This window comes from Oncorhynchus clarkii, chromosome 23 (assembly GCF_045791955.1).
Source record: "Oncorhynchus clarkii lewisi isolate Uvic-CL-2024 chromosome 23, UVic_Ocla_1.0, whole genome shotgun sequence".
Taxonomy (NCBI): Eukaryota; Metazoa; Chordata; class Actinopteri; order Salmoniformes; family Salmonidae; genus Oncorhynchus; species Oncorhynchus clarkii.
The window spans coordinates 4,251,214-4,273,323 of NC_092169.1; the positions used below are offsets into that span (position 1 = coordinate 4,251,214).

The 22,110-nt window shown below is 43.7% G+C and overlaps 1 protein-coding gene across 2 annotated transcripts in view; it reads right to left on the reverse strand.

Moving 5' to 3' along the window:
* LOC139381422 (adhesion G protein-coupled receptor A3-like) overlaps nucleotides 1–22,110 on the reverse strand; it is a 261,482-nt gene that overhangs the window by 29,343 nt on the left and 210,029 nt on the right. For both annotated transcript variants that reach the window (XM_071124932.1, XM_071124931.1), the window contains exons 15-16: nucleotides 13,414–13,541; nucleotides 10,808–10,931 (exon numbers count right to left, since the gene is read on the reverse strand). In XM_071124932.1, the coding sequence (XP_070981033.1) occupies nucleotides 10,808–10,931; nucleotides 13,414–13,541 (252 nt within the window). The remainder of the gene's footprint in view (nucleotides 1–10,807; nucleotides 10,932–13,413; nucleotides 13,542–22,110) is intronic.

Below are 22,110 nucleotides of genomic sequence, written 5' to 3' on the forward strand. Positions count from 1 at the left end.
ATGGGGATGAACTGGCGGAACGTGTTCGTAACAGAGTCCAGGGTGAAGCAGAGCCAATACGGGACTTTGCCTTCTCCTATCGAGTTCTATGTAGGAGATGGAAGGCTGACATTACTGAGCAGGAGATGGTCAAACTCCTTCTTAAGAACATGGTTCCCCGCCTTGCTAGTCAACTTTGAGAACGTGTGCAAAATGTGGATGATCTGGTGCGTCTTGGGACTCAGTTTGAGAAGGACTGGAAGCGCCACCTCCAAACTAAAAACCCGGTTCCCTCATCCCAGTATACCAATAACTCTCCTGGGGCTAAACCGTCTCAGATATTTGTACCCAAGATCCAGGACAAATGTCCAGTTATGTGTTGGAGGTGTAAAGTCCAACATCCTCCAGATTCTTGCCCGCTCTATGTCCAGCGTCAGGATTCAGGAAAAGGTCAGAAAGGACCGAAGACTGAAAGTCTAGACAGGCGTGGTGGCTTGCATACAATTGGGTCAGCCTTAATGCCCACCATGAAGCCTTTAGACAGCACAGCTAGCGGTCTTATTCCTATTCCGCAACAACTATTGGTTCCTCTGACTGTTAGGAACTGGAGAGGGAAGGCCATAATCGACACAGGGGCATCTTACACCCTGATGCAAGAGGCCCTGTGGCAGAACATGGCATTACCTCATGAGGAGCTACGAACATGGGAGGAGGGACCATTGTACTTGGCCAATGGAGAACCTACCACTCCCTTGGGCTGGATTAGTATAATAATAAAACTGCATGGTGAGACTATTAACCTTCCTGTGGCTATTCTTGCAGATTCAAGCCTTGCATTTGCTGTAGTCCTTGGCCTAGACTTCCTGTTCTTCAGTGGACTGACCATCTCGATGTCCGAACCCTCCTATCGGCTGCACTCTGACTATTCTCAGCCTCATCCATTTCAACCTGGTAATGCACTGATTTCAGGTTGGAGCCTGCTACATTATGCAGAGTCCGGACAAGGTCAAGTCAGAGACCGAGAAAATATAAAGAGACAAAGACAAAAACATGTTCCACCAGTGAAGTCTGAGAACCCAACTAGCACCCTGATTACCGCCGTACCCCCCCCTTCTACCCGAGAGCAAAAGCAAACCTGATGCTGATTTCTACATCAAACAAGCGGTGGAACAGGCATGTGTGTCGGATGATGAAAGGTGGCAGCTATCCCAGATGTTGGACGTGAACAGTGAGGTCTGTACTCTTACACTCGGCCGTACAACCGTCTTCAAACACAAAATCTATACCCGGCATGAGGTCCCCATTAAGCAGCGTCCCTACAGGCTGTCCCCCGCCAAACTGGCCATTCTCAATGAACAGCTCAAAAGCATGTTGGAGAATGGAATTGTGGAACCTTCTTTTTCCGGATGGGCTTCTCCGGTTGTCCTGATTCCTAAGAAAGATGGTGGATATCGATTCTGTGTGGACTACAGGAAGCCGAATGCCATAACAGAAAGTGATGCCTACCCTCTACCAAACATAAATGACATACTGGAATGGGGTTGGGGTTACCCCTGTGCTGTGATGTGGGTTTTATATGGTGTGTATTCTTTTTTCTCCACTGGCTATCTGGTAAACAGGCTACACTCTAGGCAGTCTCTTCTGCTGATGTGTGTGGGTCTGGTAGTGGTTCTCTCTATTCTACTCTTTTCCTTTCGGCATGGTTAATACCTGCCTGGCGCCCGAACAAAAGCTTTCTTTCTTTACTCTAATAAATACCGATACAATATTAATAGACCGGTATTCTTCCCATGTTTAACACACAGGGGCGGCAGGGTAGCCTAGTGGTTAGAGCGTTGGGCTAGTAACCGGAAGGTTGCGAGTTCAAACCCCCGAGCTGACAAGGTACAAATCTGTCGTTCTGCCCCTGAACAGGCAGTTAACCCACTGTTCCCAGGCCGTCATTGAAAATAAGAATTTGTTCTTAACTGACTTGCCTGGTTAAATAAAGGTAAAATAAAAAATAAAAATAAAAACATCTTGGTTGTCTAGATGGCTTCTTCTACCCCTCTTCTGACCAATTAGTCTGTATAATGTAAGTATACACAAACACACACACACACACAGTAGTCTAAGTCTATGTGAGGGAAGGGCATAGCCGGTGCTTCCATAAACTGAATTACATTGATAATAAAGCCTAATTAGCAAACTCCTGTCTACACAGAACTTAATAAAATCAATCCAAATAGGTTACTACACCAGAAATAATGATTTGGCCACACAAGACCATTAGCTTCTTTAAAAAAAAAAAATAAGCTGTGGATTGTTTTAAATCGCATTGCCTACAGTCTGAAGGGCAGTTGAAGGAAAACATAGTTTGGAAAATTGCTATTGCTGTAAAGTGAATTCAATGAAAATACTGTAATCTGACTTTTACCCACATAAAAAATAATATGGTATGGTATAAATACTGTAGTATACACTGTAGTATACTGCAGTATTTACAGTTAACTATAGTATAAATACTGTAGTATTTACTATAGTTAAAGTGTAGTGTTTTTGCGGGACATTACAGTGGTATTTCCTATAGTATTATTATAGTTTACTACATGATGTTATAGTAAGTGCTGTAGTATTCTATAGTAAACTATAGCATTTTGTTCACATGGGAAGGTTATCAAATTTCTCAACTTAATTGAGTGAACAGTATCTTATTGGCACCAGCAGAGAACATCGGCCATATCCCCGATGAGTGCGCACATTCACGCTTTATCACTAGCTAGATTTCCATCCAATTGGTGACAGATTTCCATGTGAATATTCTAAAATCTGCAGAAAACATTTCCCCACCAGAGGTGTTCCCATCATATTGACTTGTTGTGAATAAAAGGCTGTGCTTGATGACATAGCACACATAAAAATAACGTTTGTGCTTACATACATGTACCGAATAAAGAATTTAGTTAAATGGGTTTCCGTTGCATTTTATACTTTACTGATGGTTTTGTCACAAAAAAACTGGTGCGTTATATAGTGAAATCCTAGTAAAAAGTCCCTGTCTTAGGCAGATACTTTATTTTAAGAATGTGAAATGTCAGAATAATAGTAGAGAGAACAATTTAATTTCAGCTTTTATTTCTTTCATCACATTCCCAGTGGGTCAGAAGTTTACATACACTCAATTAGTATTTGGTAGCATTGCCTTTAAATTGTTTAACTTGGGTCAAACATTTTGGGTAGCCTTCCACAAGCTTCTCACAATAAGTTGGGTGAATTTTGGCCCATTCCTCCTGACAGAGATGGTGTAACTGAGTCAGGTTTGTAGGCCTCCTTGCTCGCACACACCTTTTCAGTTCTGCCCACAAATTTTCTATAGGATGGAGATCAGGGCTATGTGATGGCCACTCCAATACCTTGACTTTGTTGTCCTTAAGCCATTCTGCCACAACTTTGGAAGTATGCTTGGGGTCATTGTCCATTTGGAAGACCCATTTGCGACCAAGCTTTAACTTCTTGACTGATGTCTTGAGATGTTGCTTTAATATATCCACATAATTTTCCTCCCTCATGATGCCATCTATTTTGTGAAGTGCACCAGTCCCTCCCGCAGCAATGCATCCCCAGAACATGATGCTGGCACCCCCGTGCTTCACGGTTGGGACGGTGTTCTTTGGCTTGCAAGCATCCCCCCTTTCCCTCCAAACATAACGATGGCCATTATGACCAAACAGTTCCATTTTTGTTACATCAGACCAGAGGACATTTCTCCAAAAGGTACAATCTTTGTCCCCATGTGCAGTTGCAAACTTTAGTCTGGCTTTTTTATGACGGTTTTGGGGCAGTGGCTTCTTCCTTGCTGAGCGGTCTTTCAGGTTGTGTCGACATAGGACTCGTTTTACTGTGGATATAGATACTTTGGTACCTGTTTCCTCCAGCATCTTCACAAGGTTTGCTGTTGTTCTGGGAATGATTTGCACTTTTCGCACCAAAGTACGTTCATCTCTAGGAGACAGAAGGTGTCTCCTTCCTGAGCGGTATGACGGCTGCGTGGTCCCATGGTGTTTATACTTGTGTACTATTGTTTGTACAGATAAACGTCGTACCTTCAGACGTTTGGAAATTTCTCCCAAGGTTGAACCAGACTTGTGGAGGTCTACAATTTATTTTCTGAGGTCTTTGCTGATTTCTTTTGATTTTCTCATGATGTCAAGCAAAGAGGCACTGAGTTTGAAGGTAGGCCTTGAAATACATCCATACTTGTGTCATGCACAAAGTAGTTGTCCTAACCAACTTGCCAAAACAACAGTTTCTTAACAATAAATTTGTGGAGTGGTGGAAAAAATATTTTTCATGACTCCACCATGAGTGTATGTAAACTTCCGACTTCAACTGTATATTATTATGGACAAAAGAGTGAGAGTATTTTTATTTGTGAAATGGCAGCCAAGCATCGATGATCATGTCATCAGAATAAGACCCTCTATTTATAGGAAAGGAGCTTCAAGCTCATCCATCATTGCACTTTCACCACCCTGTGAAGTTCATCATAACTTATTTCATTTGAAGCCTAATAAGTGGCATGCTTTCCTGAGTCGTAGTGGGAAGACCACACAACATGTCATCGAGTGACTCCTACTTCGATAAGAAGGTTATTGTATAAATATTTGTGAATAGAAGCGTTTACACCGCCATTTCTCACATAATTAATTTTACAGACACAAAAAGATCCCACCTTGTCTAGTGCATTTTGTTTTGTCGACATTTGGAAAGTTTACTGACACATTTGCTGTTTACATCAGGCCTATCGTGACATTTTTTTAATGCAACATGTACTTTACTCGCAAAAAAAGGTTGGAGGAAAACCTGGTTAGTCTTGGGTGAGTGCCACTTGAAAATGTACTTTTGGACTGTAATTTCCTCCTCCAGGTTAGATTGATGTCATATTGTATTTGTGTCTTCCCTTCTCGTAGACCTATTATATGGATCAGACAACGTTGTTTTTATTGATCTGTTTTGTCAGGGTCAGCAGAGCAGACAGCCCTGTAATTTGTGTCATATTAAAAAAACGATTTTGCATGAAATATGCTGATAAAAAGGCAATTTTTTTCCTGTGCAAACAAAGGAGAAGAAACGTGTCTGATATAGCCGATAGCCTATAAAACGTCACTATAGCGTTCGATTTGGCTGCTGGGGGGCAAGGAGACCCCCCAGCTTCGCTAAAACCATTGACATCAACGTGCTGTTTGGTTTTAATAACTATTTGGTTTTAATACCATCAAGTCTTGAAGAGCATAGTCAGAACTACACATTTCCGAGTATTCCACATTTAGCTCTATCATCGGAGCTTTACTGCAATCAGTAAAACATCAATTGATCATAGGGCGGGGCGGTATTCCGGTTTTTACTATATACCGGTCCTGACGCATGGACCGGTTTGGGTTTTTACTTTACCTTCTATAACGGTATTTCAATGTTTGGTTTGTTAAAACTCCAGTGTGTGCAATGTCTGTTTTTAGTTTACTCCATTGTCCTTCTACCTTCTGCTACATGCCACTTTCCACTCCAAGCCCTGGAGTCAAGGAGTGAGCATTTGCTCACCCATAGAGTCAGAAACTGGGCAGAAAGAGGGGCAGGGGGGAAAAGACCTGCCATCCATCCGTATGCACTCGAATAACTGATGGAGGCCACTTTCCCGCAGGTTCATTTTCGTACTCATGACAGTAGGGTGACCACATTTAAAATACCCAAATGCGGGTTGGATGGCGAGCGTTGCTGCACAGCTAATTTCAGGTCTCTCCAGAGACGTTCAATTGGGTTCAAGTCCAGGCTCTGGCTGGGCCACTCAAGGACATTCAGAAACTTGTCCCGAAGTCACTCCTGCGTTGTCTTGGCTGTGTGCATAGAGTTGTGGTCCTGTTGGAAGGTGAACCTTCGCCCCTGTCTGAGGTCCTGAGCGCTCTGCAGCAGGTTTTCATCAAGGATATCTCTGTACTTTGCCCCGTTCATCTTTGCCTCGAACCTGTCTAGTCTCCCAGTCACTGCCGCTGAAAAATATCCCCACAGCATGATGCTGCCACTACCATGCTTCACCGTAGGCATGGTGCCAGGTTTACATACTTGACACTTGGCATTCAGGCCAAATAGTTCAATCTTGGCTTCATCAGACCAGAGAATCTTGTTTCTCATGGTCTGATAATCTTCAGGAGCCTTTTGGCACACCTGATTGGTGGAGTGCTGCAGAGATGGTTGTCCTTCTGGAAGGTTCTCCCATCTCCACAGAGGAACTCTAGAGCTCTGTCAGTGACCATCGGGTTCTTGGTCACCTTCCTGACCAAGACCCTTCTCCCCCAATTGCTCAGTTTGGCTGAGTGGCCAGCTCTAGGAAGAGTCTTGGTCACTGTGTTCTTGGGGACCTTCAATGCTGCAGACATTTTTTAGTACCCTTCCTAGATCTGTGCCTCGACACAATCCTGTCTTGGAGCTCTACGGACAATTCCTTCGATCTCATGGCTTGGTTTTTGCTCTGACATGCACTTTCAACTGTGGGACCTTATATAGACAGGGTGTGCCTTTCCAAATCATGTCCAGTCAATTGCATTTACCACAGGTGGACTCCAATCAAGTTGTAGAAACATCTCAAGGATGATCAATGGAAACAGGATGCAGCTGAGCTCAATTTCGAGTCTCATAGCAAAGGGTCTGAATACCATTTGCCTTGATGACAGCTTTGCACACTCTAGGCATTTTCTCAACCAGCTTCACCTGGAATGCTTTTCCAACTGTCTTGAAAGAGTTCCCACATATGCTGAGCACTTTTTGGCTGCTTTTCCTTCACTCAAAATCAAATCAAATGTTATTGGTCACATACACGTGTTTAGCAGATGTTAATACGAGTGTAGCGAAATGCTTGTGTTTCTAGCTCCAACAGTGCAGTAATATCTAACAAGTAATCTAATAATTACCCAACAACTACCTAATACACACAAATCTAAAGGGATGGAATAAGAACATGTACATATAAATATATGGATGAGCGATGGCCAAGGTGGAATAGATGGTATAAAGTACAGTATATACATATGAGATGAGTAATGTAAGATGTTGACATTATTCAAGTGGCATTGTTTAAAGTGACTAGTGATCTATTTATTAAAGTGGCCAGTGATATGAGTCTATTTATTTATTTCACCTTTATTTAATTGTGCATCTGTAAAAGTTTGCCAGGGTTTTAGGTGACAAGATAAATTTCTTCAGCCTCCTGAGGTTGAAGAGGGGCCTTCTTCACCACGCTGTCTGTGTGGGTGGACCATTTCAGTTTTTCTGTGATGTGTACACCGAGGAACTTAAAAAACTTGCCACCTTCTTCAATACTGTCCCTTCGATGTGGATAGGGGGGTGCTCCCTCTGCTGTTTCCTGAAGTCCATGATCATCTCCTTTGTTTTGTTGACGTTGAGTGAGAGGTTGTTTTCCTGACACCACACTCCGAGTGCCCTCACCTCCTCCCTGTAGGCTGTCTCGTCGTTGTTGGTAATCAAGCCCACTACTGTTGTGTCGTCTGCAAACTTGATGATTGAGTTGGAGGCATGCATGGCCACACAGTCATGGGTGAACAGGGTGTACAGGAGGGGGCTGAGCATGCACCCTTGTGGGGCCCCAGTGTTGAGGGTCAGCGAAGTGGAGTTTCCTACCTTCACCACCTAGGGGCTGCCCGTCAGAAAGTCCAGGACCCAATTGCACAGGGCGGGGTTGAGACCCAGGGCCTCCAGCTTAATGATGAGTTTGGAGGGTACTATGGTGTTGAATGCTGAGCTGTAGTCAATGAACAGCATTATTACATAGGTATTCCTCTTGTCCAGATGGGATAGGGCAGTGTGCAGTGTGATGGCGATTGCATTGTCTGTGGACCTGTTGGGGCGGTATGCAAACTGAAGTGGGTCTAGGGTGGCAGGTAAGGTGGAAGTGATATGATCCTTGACTAGTCTCTCAAAGCACTTCATGATGACAGAAGTGAGTGCTACGGGGCAGTAGTCATTGAGTTTAGTTATATTTGCCTTCTTGGGTACAGGAACAATGGTGGCCATCTTGAAGCATGTGGGGATAGCAGACTGGGACAGGGAGCGATTGAATATGTCCGTAAACACACCAGCCAGCCGGTCAGCGCATGGTCTGGGCCAGCAGCCTTGCAAGGGATAACACGTTTAAATGTCTTACTCACGTCGGCCACGGAGAAGGAGGGGGGGGGGGACAGTCCTTATTAGCGGGCCACGACGGTGGCACTATATTATCCTCAAAGCTGGCAAAGAAGGTGTTTAGGTCTGGAAGCGAGACGCCGGTGTCCGTGACGTGCGGTCCAACTACCATCATCTAAAATTCCATGACCATCACAGCCCTAACAGTGGGTGGAGGAAGGGAGCGAGAGAGGAGGAGGAGACGCAGAGAAAGAGAAGAGAGAGAGGTATGGGGGAGAGAGAGAGATGGAGAGGGGCAGGGGATAGAATTGGTGGAAGGTGGTTAAGTGCTGACTGAGGCTTCCAGAGTCAGTTCCAGAGCTCCTTGAAGTTTTCCTGTCAGAGGAGGTGGTGAGTAGCAGTTCCCGTGAGGGAAGTGGATCCCTGCTGGACCTGAGAGGGATCTATCCACAAGTGGGGCAGAGGGTGGAGGGATGGAGGAGGGTGGTAGGGTGTGTGTGATCACACATATCCTTACAGCCAGCTCCTCCAGTGAACGACCATGTAATCATCCCAGACACTGCCACCACTGCTGGGAACAGGGTAACAGCCTCAAACCCATCGGGATGAGAGGAGGGGTGGACCAAAATAATAAAACTGGACCCAAAGAATCAACTTAGGCTGTTACCCATTACAAATGCAGCGTTTCTACATTAGGCAACATGATTAAATCTGAAAAATACCCAGTGGTGAGGAGCACCAGAGGCATGTGCAGAATAAACACCTGCTGTGATGATTACATTGAGAGATGGGTAATAGTTACATGCGTGTGAGAAGCATGGAGATTTGATCGATTGCAGTAGTTTCTTTACAGGCATCTCCCAAGCGGCGGCATCTCGGCAAGATGGCTGCTCATAAACGTGTTGCTAATGCATCCATGTAGACAGCGAATCTGATGGGGAATATGCTAATTGTGCCGTAATAATGCTCCATTGCACGGCGGGGGAACAGGTTGGTCAATAGGGGGGGGGGGCATTTCATGCCGTTACACTGGCCGAAATGTGTCATTGGTATTTGTCGACACTCGCTTGACGGGCGTGACATGAACCAGAGGCTCCTAGCCTAGCTAGCTGTCTCTCTGTGAGGCCAAGCCTCCTGACAGGCAGCCAAAGCACGCCAGGCACTGTTGGCTTCAATAAGATCAAGTGAGCTACAGAGATCTGTGCAGCTCCATATTGAGGTGGATTCATTACGTTTTAGAACAAGACGAAGTCTAAACTTCTCGTGGACAGGATGTAGAGGCAGCGGCCTCAGCAGTGTCCCAAGTGACTCTGCCTGGTTCTGAAGAGAGAAGAAGAGCCCTGTTGATATAAATAGAGGATGAGTTGGAAGCCTTTGAAACCTCAACTGAAAGGTAGAAAGAAAGAAAAAACATATCTCTCGCCAGCTAAATGCCCACATGCTGAGGAGAGACATCCTCTCTTGGCTGACATGTTCCAATTGATGTATCAAACTCCCAAAACGTAACAATGTGTCTGGTCTTCTTACTCCTTATTTTGTCAAGACACGATTGAGTCTATCGCTAACCCGGACATTTTAACCCCAACCATTATGTCCATCTACCTATCATCGTCCTATCAATCTTCCCAAAACAACAATATGCATGCATACTGGAGTTTGGTTTTCTTAAGATTTCAGCATCAGTTAAGCCAACGATTGATGGAGAGGTTAGGATCTCTAGATGTATTTAAAAGCTGAAACATCTCTTACCTGGTGTCTCCAATGAGCTGCTTTATCTAAGTAAGGATTCAAGGACACCCCTCATGCCTCAATTAGCCAACCCAACATTATCCTGCCCTTGCTGCCTCCCCGCTCTCCTCTAAAAACAGTATCTATGGCAGGATCCTCTCACAATGACACACCTCCCACGATCTCTTCCGTTTTAGAACGTCTCAGAGCCAAGCGTTATTGCACCCAGCAGGAGAGAAAGCACTCCCGTTAGCTAACCTACACAGGCATATACAGGCCCCGCAGCGCTGGCTGGTGCCTGTGTCTCTCTCTCTCTCTATCCCCCTTTCGCGGTCCCTCACTATTTTATCTCTCTCTCTCTCTTGCCCCCTCTCTGTCTTTCTCTCGCTCACAGTCTCACGTTAAGAGATGGACTTGCCAGCCACAGAGGCAGGCAGAGTCAACCGATAGCCGACAGCGGTAACGGCAGCCATACTCCTACTCCCCTTTGAGACGACGGCAAAACAAAACCCTCGTTAGGACAACAAACTGCTAGGTACAAAGCCCCTGGTGGGCCGGGACGGGAAACCTGGAGGGACAGGCAACATCACAGCATATAGATATGGCCAACCAGGAAGACAGCTAGCTAGCTGTAGCATTCATGTGTGTACTGTAGTGAACTGTATTGTCTCACACCGTGTGTAGGGAGTTCGTGCCGAAGCCTTGGTGGAGCCTATTCATCAGAGCATCAAAGAAGGACAATAGAGAGAGAGAGGGAGAGCAAGCGAGAGAGAGAGAGAGAGAGGGAGAGAGAGAGAGGAGGAGAGCTAGGAGTACTACACCGTGCACACAGAGCATCACAACCACCGCCACAGCGCACCTCAATAGACATTCATAATCAATTCCCCTGGAGAGCTTTGAGAGGGCAGGAATGAAAAGGCAGTGCACTTACTGCTTGACAGATGATGGGGTATTTGATTCGATTGATGCCTCCGGCAAACACAGTGAAGGTCAGAGCTGTGTGGAAACAGAAGTTGAGGAGCATGTGCCATCCCTTCCGACTGATGCGGATTGTGCTGCCAAAAGAAGAGAAACCCACACCGAATAAGCAGTCAGTCAAATAAATATGAATGGTACAGAATATCAGGGGAATGGATAAAACATTGACGCAGAGGACGTTGGAAAAAAGAGCGTTTAAAAAAGATCCGGTTCATCATTCAGATCATTTACTAGGACACAAGGGGGTTGAGGTGTAAATCTGGTGGAATGCATTGCATAGTTTGCAAATTAAATGTTGTAAATAACAATCTCTGTCCAGCTGTTGGAAAAATCCCTAAGACTATTTGGATCAGCCAATCCAGATGCAGTATCCAGGGTAAATAAACTAGAGAGAAACAAACAACATAAACAATTATCCTGGCATCTATCCAGTATCCTAAATCAGCATTATCCTTGTCATGTTCACCATTGTGATTATAAATCTGGGGGGAAAAGTGTACAGGAAAGAACCTCTGTTGTTTGTGAGAAACAAACTTGCAGAGAGGGAGCGAGAGAGAGACCAGAGAGTGAGATAACAGAGAGAAAGAGGCCAGGGAGAGAGAGAATGAGTGAGAACGAGTGAAAACAAGTAAGAACAAGAGTGAGATAGGCAGATAGACAGAGAGAGAGATATATATATATATATATAAAAAAGTGAGAAATAATGAGTTAACGAATGAGAGGGGAAAAGAAAGAGCGAGAGAGAGAGAGAGAGAGAGCAGCAATAACCTACAAGGCGTGTCTGAGTGTTATGTGCCAGGGAGGAGAGGAAGCGCTCCTGTTCAGGTGCTGAACTCTACCCAGGAGGCTCCAGGAGAGGCCCATAAATCACTGCAGCCTCTACCTGCCTCCCAGTGTTTTTCATGGGCTTGGCTACGGGCTTTCACTGGTTCAAGTGCATTAACCTGGCACGCCTCCACTTCATCGTTTCCCCGAGAAAGCATGTGGCTAAACTGACCTCCCGCTTGTTCTCCTTGGCCGAAGGGGAAGGAATGTTCTGAAGGGTGAACTTGGAGTTCGAATGGAATGTGACCTTGATAATAGGCTCACCAGCATCGCTATTCAGTATAAACACTCCCTTTGCTTGAAATACACTAACGTTGTGAAAATCAGTGAAGCGGTGAAATTACTTCTACATGTATGGCAAAAGGACCCCTTACTAGTTCTCCTTGGCCAAGAAGGAGGGAATGTTTTGAAGGGTGAATTTAGCCCCAGTGGAATTAGCACTTGTGTAAGCTCACCAGCATCACTATTCAGTGATGCTACATTACACACTCCCTTGTCTTGGAATACACGTTATGTCAGAAAGTGAAGTTATTTTCAACATATTTAGGACGTTATTCCGATTTGAGATCTGCCTGCACAACTCAGACTTTCACATAAATCATTCATTGATATTAATGGGAGACTGGTGTGCACGGGTCTCAATTCCCGAATGTGGTCCTTAGAGCATTTCTACTGCAAGGAAGACACGGCTTTGGGGATGGAGGGAGGCAAAGCGGTTGCAGTGTTGTACTCCTGCTGCAGCTGTGAGACGACCACTTGTTTCCACGGACAACAAGTGTCTCCTGACTGAAATCATGGAGCCACTGACACCGTCACTCCTCCCAGACTACAGTTAACCGGGGTTTTCATAATCCCTCTATCCCTACAGCCCTTCATCCTGTCAATGTCTCTTTCTCTCTCTTTCTTAGAGTTGCCTCATACCGATGCCAACCGTAAAATGTGTTCATACATCTTCATGCTCCATTACAGTCTATCTATTCATCTGCTTTCCTTCAGAACCAAAAGTAGTATAAAGAATGTATAATTTAATTAATCTGTCATTTCAGAGACATTGAATAACTTTTTTGGGGGGGTCTTTTATGCTCAGCATAGTGAAAGTATAAAAGGACTGAATGATTGATCACATTAAGTTTCAGTCACTAACTCCATTGTTCGTGATCTAGTGAGTGCCTAACAAAGGGAAAATGAGGGCCCCAAAAAATAACAAGCTATCCAGGTTGCCTGGAGACCACACTGGATCATCAGTAGAGGACGACTAGATGAACTGAAAGACAGCACAGCCCTCAGGGTTCGAAAGACCTACGGAGAGAGGTGACAGATGTGGTCTGGATCTTATAGAAATCAGATTGAGCCATCTCTTTGAGGCAAGTGGTAGTGGGTTATTGGAAGTGTTTGGCTCGCACGCACACACACATCCCCCCCCCCCAACCCACACACACACACAAATCGTTCGCTTCAGATGTCTGAGTCAGACAGACTGCAGAGCTTCATGCAGGCCCACAGCGGCTGACTCACAGCTCAGAAGCATGATGGAGGAAAATAAAAACAAACCCTCAAAAGTAGGAGAGGTGGCGTGTGGTGTGTTGGATGGGTACATGATCTGGATGTGTATGGTTTTTACTAAGCTTAGTTAGTCAACTAAAGGTGAGAACTCACTTCAAATCCTCTGAACACAGACCTATACCCACACACACACACACGCACGCGCAAACACAGTTTCCCGAGGGTTTTTACCTGTGGTGCACGATATAAGTGATGATGGAGGCGAAGAGGCAGAGCAACATGACGGCCGTACAGGCATACACGACCGGGTGCAGAAACTCCCCAGGGTACGGGGGGAAAGACAGCACCTTCTTCAGATCCTAAATGAGACAGAGAGAGAGAATGTATTAATTGTTTAGAAACAATGTACATGACTATGCAATTGTACTCAATGCTTTGGCATAATCTGCATTACAATAAAGTTATTTGAACTGAATTCAGAGAGAGAGAAGAGATGGAGAGAGAAAGAGAGACAGTTGGGGGAAGTAATGGAGAGGAGAGAGAGAGAGAGAGTGAGAGAGAGAGAAGAGACAAGTTGAGACAAGTGGCCACAAGAAGAGGGCAACCAGTGAAGAACAAACACCCTTGTAAATACAACCCATATTTATGTTTATTTATTTTCCTTTTTGTACTTTAACTCGCACATCGTTACAACACTGTATATAGACATAATGACATTCAAAATGTCTTTATTATTTTGGAACTTCTGGGAGTGTAAATGTCTACTGTACATTATGATAGTTTATTTCACTTTTGTTTATTATCTACTTCACTTGCTTTGCCAATGTTAAGTTTCCCATGCCAATAAAGCACCTTGAATTGAATTGAGAGGGAGAGAAAGAGAGAGAGGGAAAGACATCAGGGTCAGACAAAACAGACATGGTATCATCTTTCACATACCGTGTAGACAAACAACGTACAAGAGAAAACGGTTCACCCTATATGGATGAAAATACATGAACATTATAGCTGACCGTCTGCAGCTTCATAGTCATTGTATCATTTCAAATCCAAAGCACTGGAGTACAGAGCCAAAACAACAAGCATTGTGTCAACTTATGCAGCTCACTGAATATGGATAGTGTGTAAAGATTTAGTTGGGTATATATGGATTTCTCTAAGCAGGACTGGTTTAATCCAGTAAGGCATTTGACGAGTAGTTTTGATTGGTTCAGTGAAGATAGTAAGTTGTCCTGTCAAGTGGTAAATGTTTGAATATGGTGTAAAGGCTCAGGGGCTAAGAGTCAGAGCTAGTCTCAGTTACCATTATAGCCTCAGTGATGAGGATGGTGATGGTGATATGTCCAATGAGACACTTTGACCCTGAGAACATGCCCTTCTATGTAATCGTAACCCCTCTGGACAGACAAAGGTCCTGTCGTTTACACATTGCCATTACGAAATCGGAGAATTGCAGTTGTACTTGCAACCAGTTCTCTCTCTTTTCCTTTCCCTCTCACACTCTCTCCCCATCTTTCCACATACAGATCCTCACGCTCTCTCTCTCTTTTGCCCTCTTTTTCTCTCTCCCTCTCTTCAGCTTCCTCTCCAGCCCTATTTTCTCTCCCTCTCCTTCCCTGCCCTGCCTCTGCCTCTCTCGGTTCAGGCTCCATTAAACTGACTGGTGATGTTCTGAGTGGTCGTCTCTCCCTGTCACACTGTTACATATCTGTAAGAGATCTAGATCAGCCTCTGGTCACAGCCCTCCATCCCTCAAATTTCCCCTGCTCTTCTCTCCCCTGACTGGGCCTATTAGTGCTCAGCACACAGGGCAGCAGAGGTCACGGGCCCCTACAGGCCCCTGAACAAGCCTGTGGGTGAGCCCAGGGAAAGGATTCTGCATGGCTGGTCAGGGAAGTTGTGATAGAGAAGGACAACTGTGTAGAATAGACTTACAGCCATGAACACACACAGCCCTGGGAGACAGCCCCGTTCACTACCACGTATCTTCTATCTGTAGATACCTCTGCAGCGGTGCCCATTCAGTTCTACTGATGTGATGATCACAGTGCAGCCAAATCAATGGCGCTAGCTTTCGTGTGTCTTGATGGAAGGGATGTGAAAACATTGCTCCAACCCTCCTATCCCATGCAGTTGATGATCACAGTGCAGTCAAATCAATTCGAGCTACGCTAGCTTTCAGATTTCTTGATGGATATGACGTGGGAAAAACCATGTTTACCCAACCCTGAAAGAGGAGCAAACCATTCCCAGAGAATGACGCACATACTGTAGTTGTCACGATGATGTGTGTGTTCTCATTGTAACGTGACAGCACAGTGACGCCTCTGTGTGAGGCCCTGTAAAGGGCAACATATGCTTCCAGATGTGTAGCACAGATGTAGGAGAGATGCAACTCGATGTTGAAACATTCTCAATGAGCATCTGCTACTTTAGTAATGTGACATTAAGAGTGAGATTCATTCTGATTATCCATCTCCCCAGGAGCGCTACGTATGTTTTGTTAATTCGGAGAACACATTGACTTGATTGTTTGTGTGACATCATCACCATTGTTCATCTAGTAATGAGCATTAACGAAATGTTTGGAATTCTGGGAGTTGCTTGTCTTTCGGTTGCCCAGACACAAAATGCACAATAGAAATGAATGGTGTAACAATGTATTGTGTCATTTTTATTGTAAATAAGAATATCATATTTTTCTATAAACACTTTAAGTGTAACTGACAGCTTTTTAGCAACATGAAATCTCATTCAAATCTGAGCATCAAATAAAATGGTATTTGTCACATGCGCCGAATACAACGACTGTAGACTTTACTTACTTACAAGCCCTTGTGTGCAGGGGTACAGGCTATTTGTGGTAATCTGTACATGTAGGTGGGGGCGAAGTGACTATGCATAGGTAACAAACAAGCAGCGAGTGTACAAAAGGAAGAGGGGGGGGGTCAATCTAAATTGTCCGGTGGCGATTTTATGAATTGTTCAGCAGTCTTATGGCTTGGGGGTAGAAACTATTGAGGAGCCTTTTGGTCCTAGACTTGGCGCTCCGGTACCGCTTGTCGTGCGATAGCAGAGAAAACAATTTATAACTTGGGTTACTGGAGTCTCTGACAATTTTATGGGCTTTCCTCTGACACCCCCACGAAGAATGTAACTTTTTCTTAAAATGTTCTGACAAGCAAACACACAGAAATGGTAATTTTCACATTTTCATAAATTCTTAGAATGATTGGGAAATATACTGAACAAAAATATAAAGGCAACATGTAAAGTGTTGGTCCCATGTTTCATGAGCTAAAATAAAAGATCCCAGAAATGTTCCATATGCACAAAAAGCTATTTCTCTCAAATTTTGTGCACACATTGAGCATTTCTCATTTGCCAAGATTTCAAAAAGCTGATTAAACAGCATGATCATTACACATGTGCACCTTGTGCTGGGGACAATAAAAGGCCACTCTAAAATGTGCAGTTTTGTCACACAACACATTGCCACAGATGTCTCAAATTTTGAGGGTACGTGCAATTGCCATGCTGACTGCAGGAATGTCCACCAGAGCTGTTGCCTGAGAATTCAATGTTCATTTCTCTACTATTTCTCTACTATAAGCAACCTCCAATGTCGTTTTAGAGAATTTTGCATTACGTTCAACCGGCCTCAACTGCAGACCACGTGTAACCATGCCAGCCCAGGACCTCACATCTGGCTTCTTCACCTGCGGGATCGTCTGAGACCAGCCACCCGGACAACTGATGAAACTGCCTGTAATAAAGCACTTTGTGGGGAAAAACTCATTCTGATTGGCAGGCCTTGGCTCCCCAGGTCTATGCCCTCCCAGGCCCATCCATGGCTGCACCCCTGCCTAGTCATGTGAAATCCATAGATTAGGGCCTAATTGATTCTTTAAAATTATTGCATGTTGCATTTATATTTTTATAGAGCTCAATAGTGAGTAGAGCGCAATAGTGAATTTGCGAATGCGAGAGATATGTTAACTGGATAACAGTCATTCCGAGTTCAGTATAGCCTGCTAGCTAGTTAGCAAAGCGATTCACATTTCTTGCTAGCTAACCAAATGACACCTGCATCTCTAGCTGTGTAGCCATCAAAAAAACGTTATGAGGGGAAAGATTCAGTCTCACCCACACCTGCAATGACATGACATCCTCTAAGCAGCTAGCTAGCTATCTAGCTAACATTAGGCTTAGTGTTTTTAGCTTGCTACATAAATACATACGCTAGCCTTCACAGCCTTAGCTACATTTGTCAATTTTTGTCCGAAATATTGATTCATATAATATTGAGCCATATTTTTTGGACTGCCAAGGAATCTATTGGTGAATTCTATTAATCATGCATTGAACTGCATCCCCCTATTCTGCCAAAAATGCCTTACTGTACATCATGGAATGTTGAGTCAAAAATAACCTATTTTTAAAACCTTTTATAAAGTTGATTTTGTACCATGAGCTGTTTGTTTCATTACTGCAAAGTTGTTAAAACGATTTCAGTTCCACTTTAATAATTGAACATGTTTCTAAACACTTCTAAATTAATGTGGATGATACCATGATTATGGATAGTCCTGAATGAATAATGAATAACAATGAGTGAGAAAGTTACATATGCACAATTATACAATGGGGGGGTCTAAACCTGAATGCTGATTGGTTAAAACCGCATTCCAGCCGGTGACTATTCCACAAGTTACCACCGGCTAAATCTATGACGTTAAAATGCCTATTTACTCTGTTCCATCTGACTGTGCAATCCACTGTCTCATCAGCCCAGCCAAGCAATTTATAAATTTGATCTCCGCTATAAAAAGCATCTAGACCTTCTCACATATCTTTTAGAATAACATTTAGTTTTCAACAGCGGAGATTTGTATCAACTTTGCTGTCTGTCTCTCCGACATTTGCAACATTGTTTCAATGTTCAAATTCAATCTCCAGCTGTCCCATAGTAATGAACGTGTCAGGACGAGACAGGCAGCGTTTCTCAGCCAGTCTAAATCATGAATCAGCTGGCATAATTTTTATGGATATATACAAAGAAATGTCATTGAATAAAGGTAAAACGAAAGAAAGTGCAGCTAGTTTGCAGTCTTTCCAGCTTCAGTTTGAAGTGATTGTGTTAGCTGTGCTGTTGGCTAGCTCCTCTGAAAAACAGTGTCCTTACAAGTGAGCACATTTTCTATGCCAGGCAAATTCGTACCTCATTAGCTCATTGTTCAGGATGTATGAAATTAATGTCACTAGAAAACAACTAAACAAATGCAAATTCAGCTACTTTGCTGTTATTCTGGCTGCACTTTTTGAGGTGACTGTAAGTTTGCCGTAGTTGGCTAGCTAGCAAGCAATGGATAAGAACATTGCCAGCGAGTATGGCAATGGAACATTTAGAACGAACCACTGGGTCACGTCCATAGATACAGAACAAAAAGACCTAACAACTGGGTTGCATCTCTTGCAACTGAAGGGGTTAAACGAACGCATCATACCTTTTAAAGGGTTAATAAATTGTGTTATGATAAACTGTAAGGTCCTGAGACCGCTGTGTGTGTGTGTGTGTGTGTTAACACCTGTTTTGAGTGTTGTGCCCTTCAGACACTATCAGAAGGTGAAAACCGCCTACGTTCATACTCCTCCTGTCTGGGCCCCACCTGGCTATCTGAGGTTCTGAGAATACAACTGGGTCCCTGAGAACACAAGGCTGCCGCAGGCCTGATAAAAACAGCCACCTGTCAGAAGATGCTTGAACTCGTTCACCTTGTTATGACCCTATACTTGTGATGGAAGGTCAAGTTTCGGTCAAACCCACTTCTGAGCTTTTAATTGCTGACAAGATGGTTGCTGCTGTCAGGGGGAGGTTAGATTTATTAAAATGTTGTTGCCAGGGAAACGCACGCAAGGAGGGCTGGGAGAGGCTATATGAGTTACAGGATGTCTTAAACATTTGCAGAACCTGGGGAGAGCTATCATATATTGTACTCTGTACCAACGTCTGCCTACAATTGTATTAGAAAAGGATCATTTTTAATACTTAAACAAAGAGTCTGTGTTTCCTTTCCATTACTAATGTATGTTTGATAACTATATAGACCTGATCAGAAATTGACCAACACAACCGAACCGATAGAACGAACGACCAGCCGACTTGGGTAACAACCCTAGATTTGTATCGGGACTATATAATTAATCAAAATAAAAATTGTAATTAAAATAAATCAATCATTATTTGAATATGTTTGTAACCCGTTGTATAAAAGTGATAATGCCTGAGAAGCGGGTGTTTGGAGGATAAATTGGCATGGGCCAATATATCGTCCAAACACCGGCTTCTCGGGCATTATCACTTAAATATTAACCGCTAACCTCCCCTGTTATTCTAATGGTGAGCGCTTAGCATGTCTTGGGGGTATGATATTTGTACATCTATAACTTTAAAATTACTCACGATTCATTCAGGACTATCCGTAATCATGGCAGCATCCACATTAATGTAGAAGGGTTTAGGAACATATTATATTCTTATTTGTTTGGTCCCATTCTGAATTTACCACAGGTGTACTCCAATAAAGTTGTAGAAACATCTCAGGGTTGATCAACGGAAAGGGTGCACTTGAACTCAATTTTGAGTCTCATAGAAAAGGGTCTGAATACTTATGTAAATAAGGCATTTCTGTTTTTTATTCTTAATACATTTGGAAACATTTCTAAAAACCTGTTTTCACTTTGGGGTATTCTACAACTTGATTGGAGTCTACCTGTAGTAAATTATATTGATTGGACATGATTTGGAAAGGCAAACACCTGTCTATATAAAAGGTCCCACAGTTGATAGTGCATGTCAGAGCAAAAACCAAGCCATGATCTGGGGAAGGGTACCAAAACATGTCTGCAGCATTGAAGGTAGCCAAGAACCCAGTGAACTCCATCATTCTTAAATGGAAAAAGTTTGGAACCACCAAGATTCTTCCTAGAGCTGGCCGCCCATCCAAACTGTGCAATCGGGGGAGAAGGGCCTTGGTCAGAGAGGTGACCAAGGACCCGATGGTCTCTCTGACTGAGATACAGAGTTCCTCTGTGGAGGTGGGAGTATCTTCCAGAAGGAGCTTTATGGTAGATTGGCCAGACGGAGGCCACTACTCAGTAAAAGGCACATGAAAGCACACTTGGGGTTTGTCAAAAGGCACCTAAAGGACTCTCAGACAATGAAAAATAAGATTCTCTGGCCTGATGGAAACCAAGATTGAACTATTTGGCCTGAATGCCAAGTGATCCAGCTTGAGAACCTGGCACCATCCCTACGGTGAAGCATGGTGGTGGCAGCATCATGCTGTGGGGATGTTTTTCAGAGGCAAGGACTGGGAGACTAGTCAGGATCGAGGGAAATATGTACAGAGCAAAGTACAGAGAGATCCTTGATGAAAACAAGTTCCAGAGCGCTCAGGACCTCAGATTGGTGGCGAAGGTTCACCTTCCAACAGGACAACAACCCCAAGCACACAGCCGAGACAATGCAGGGGTGGCTTCGGGATAAGTCTCTGAATGTCCTTGAGTGGCCCAGCCAGAGTCCAGACTTGAACTCGAAAATAGCTATGCAGCAATGCTCCCCATCCAACCTGACAGAGCTTGAGAGGATCTGCAGAGAAGAATGGGAAAAACTCCCCAAATACATGTGTGCCATGTATATGTGTGTTTTTTTTATTGGGGGGGGGGTGGAGGGACACCACACGTCCCACAGTTTGGGAACCACTGCAGTAGACCACCAGATACGACTCTACAAGCTAAGCACCCTAGGTTTTAGCAGCATGGCAGTAGAGTAGCTCAAGTCATATCAGTCAGGAAGGTATCAAGAGGGTTGATGTCAATGGCACCTTGTCAGCTGTGGAGTGCCACAAGGGAGTGTTTTAGGGTCCCTCCTCTTCCTGTTATATATCAATGACATGAAATCAGTTTGTTCCTGTCATTTATTTAGGGTCTCACACAAAGACAAGAGTAAGGTAGAGAGCTACAACCTAGCCTACAAATGAAAATGTATAACGTAGGTGCACAGGTCTAGAGACAAATTGGAGTAATGAAGATAAGACAGTGACACATTCAATACCGCCCTGCACACTCTTGCCTGGATCTAGCTGATCTGGGGTGTAATCATTAATGGAACATTTTGCAACTAAAACAAGAGTTTCTATTGGACAAATGCAGGTAGGTCCCTCCCCTAAACAGGTAGGTTTCCATTAAAGAAACGTTTTGCAACAGAATCTGAGAAAATAATATAACCGTGATCACCCACAAACACAGTTCACTTTCGTTCTTATAATTTCTTCTCGCATCTACGTGCTCTCCTCCTCTCACATTTTCCTTTCGCTGGTGTGCACAACACAACAGCTGTATGTGACCAGGCGCAAAAGCCTCCAAGCCAAACCTTCATACCGTAACCACTAATGGCTACACAGCATACTTTATCACCATATTAACGTTATAGTCAACAAACTAGAACTAACGCGTTAGTAAACCCACAATCCAATCCATGTGTACAATCATGCAGTACAGTGTACGGCAAGAAGTTTTGAACTTACACTGGTGGGCCCAGGTGACAATAAATTAATGAAACCGAAAGCTTACAGTGCCTTCAGAAAGTATTCATACGCCTTGACTTCTTCCACATTTTGTTAGGTTACATCCTGAATCAAAAATGGATTAAAACAACTTTTTTTTTCACTCATCAACACACAATTAAGTGATAATGTCTGAGAAGCCGGCTTCAAGGACATTATCACTTTCATACTTTTATACAATGGGTTAAACAACATATTCAGTAAACAACATATTCATTACATATTTCAATTAAAAATGTTATTTTGATGAATTTAGTCATACTACTTCATCCTTCCACAAGATATAGTCCCCAACACTAAT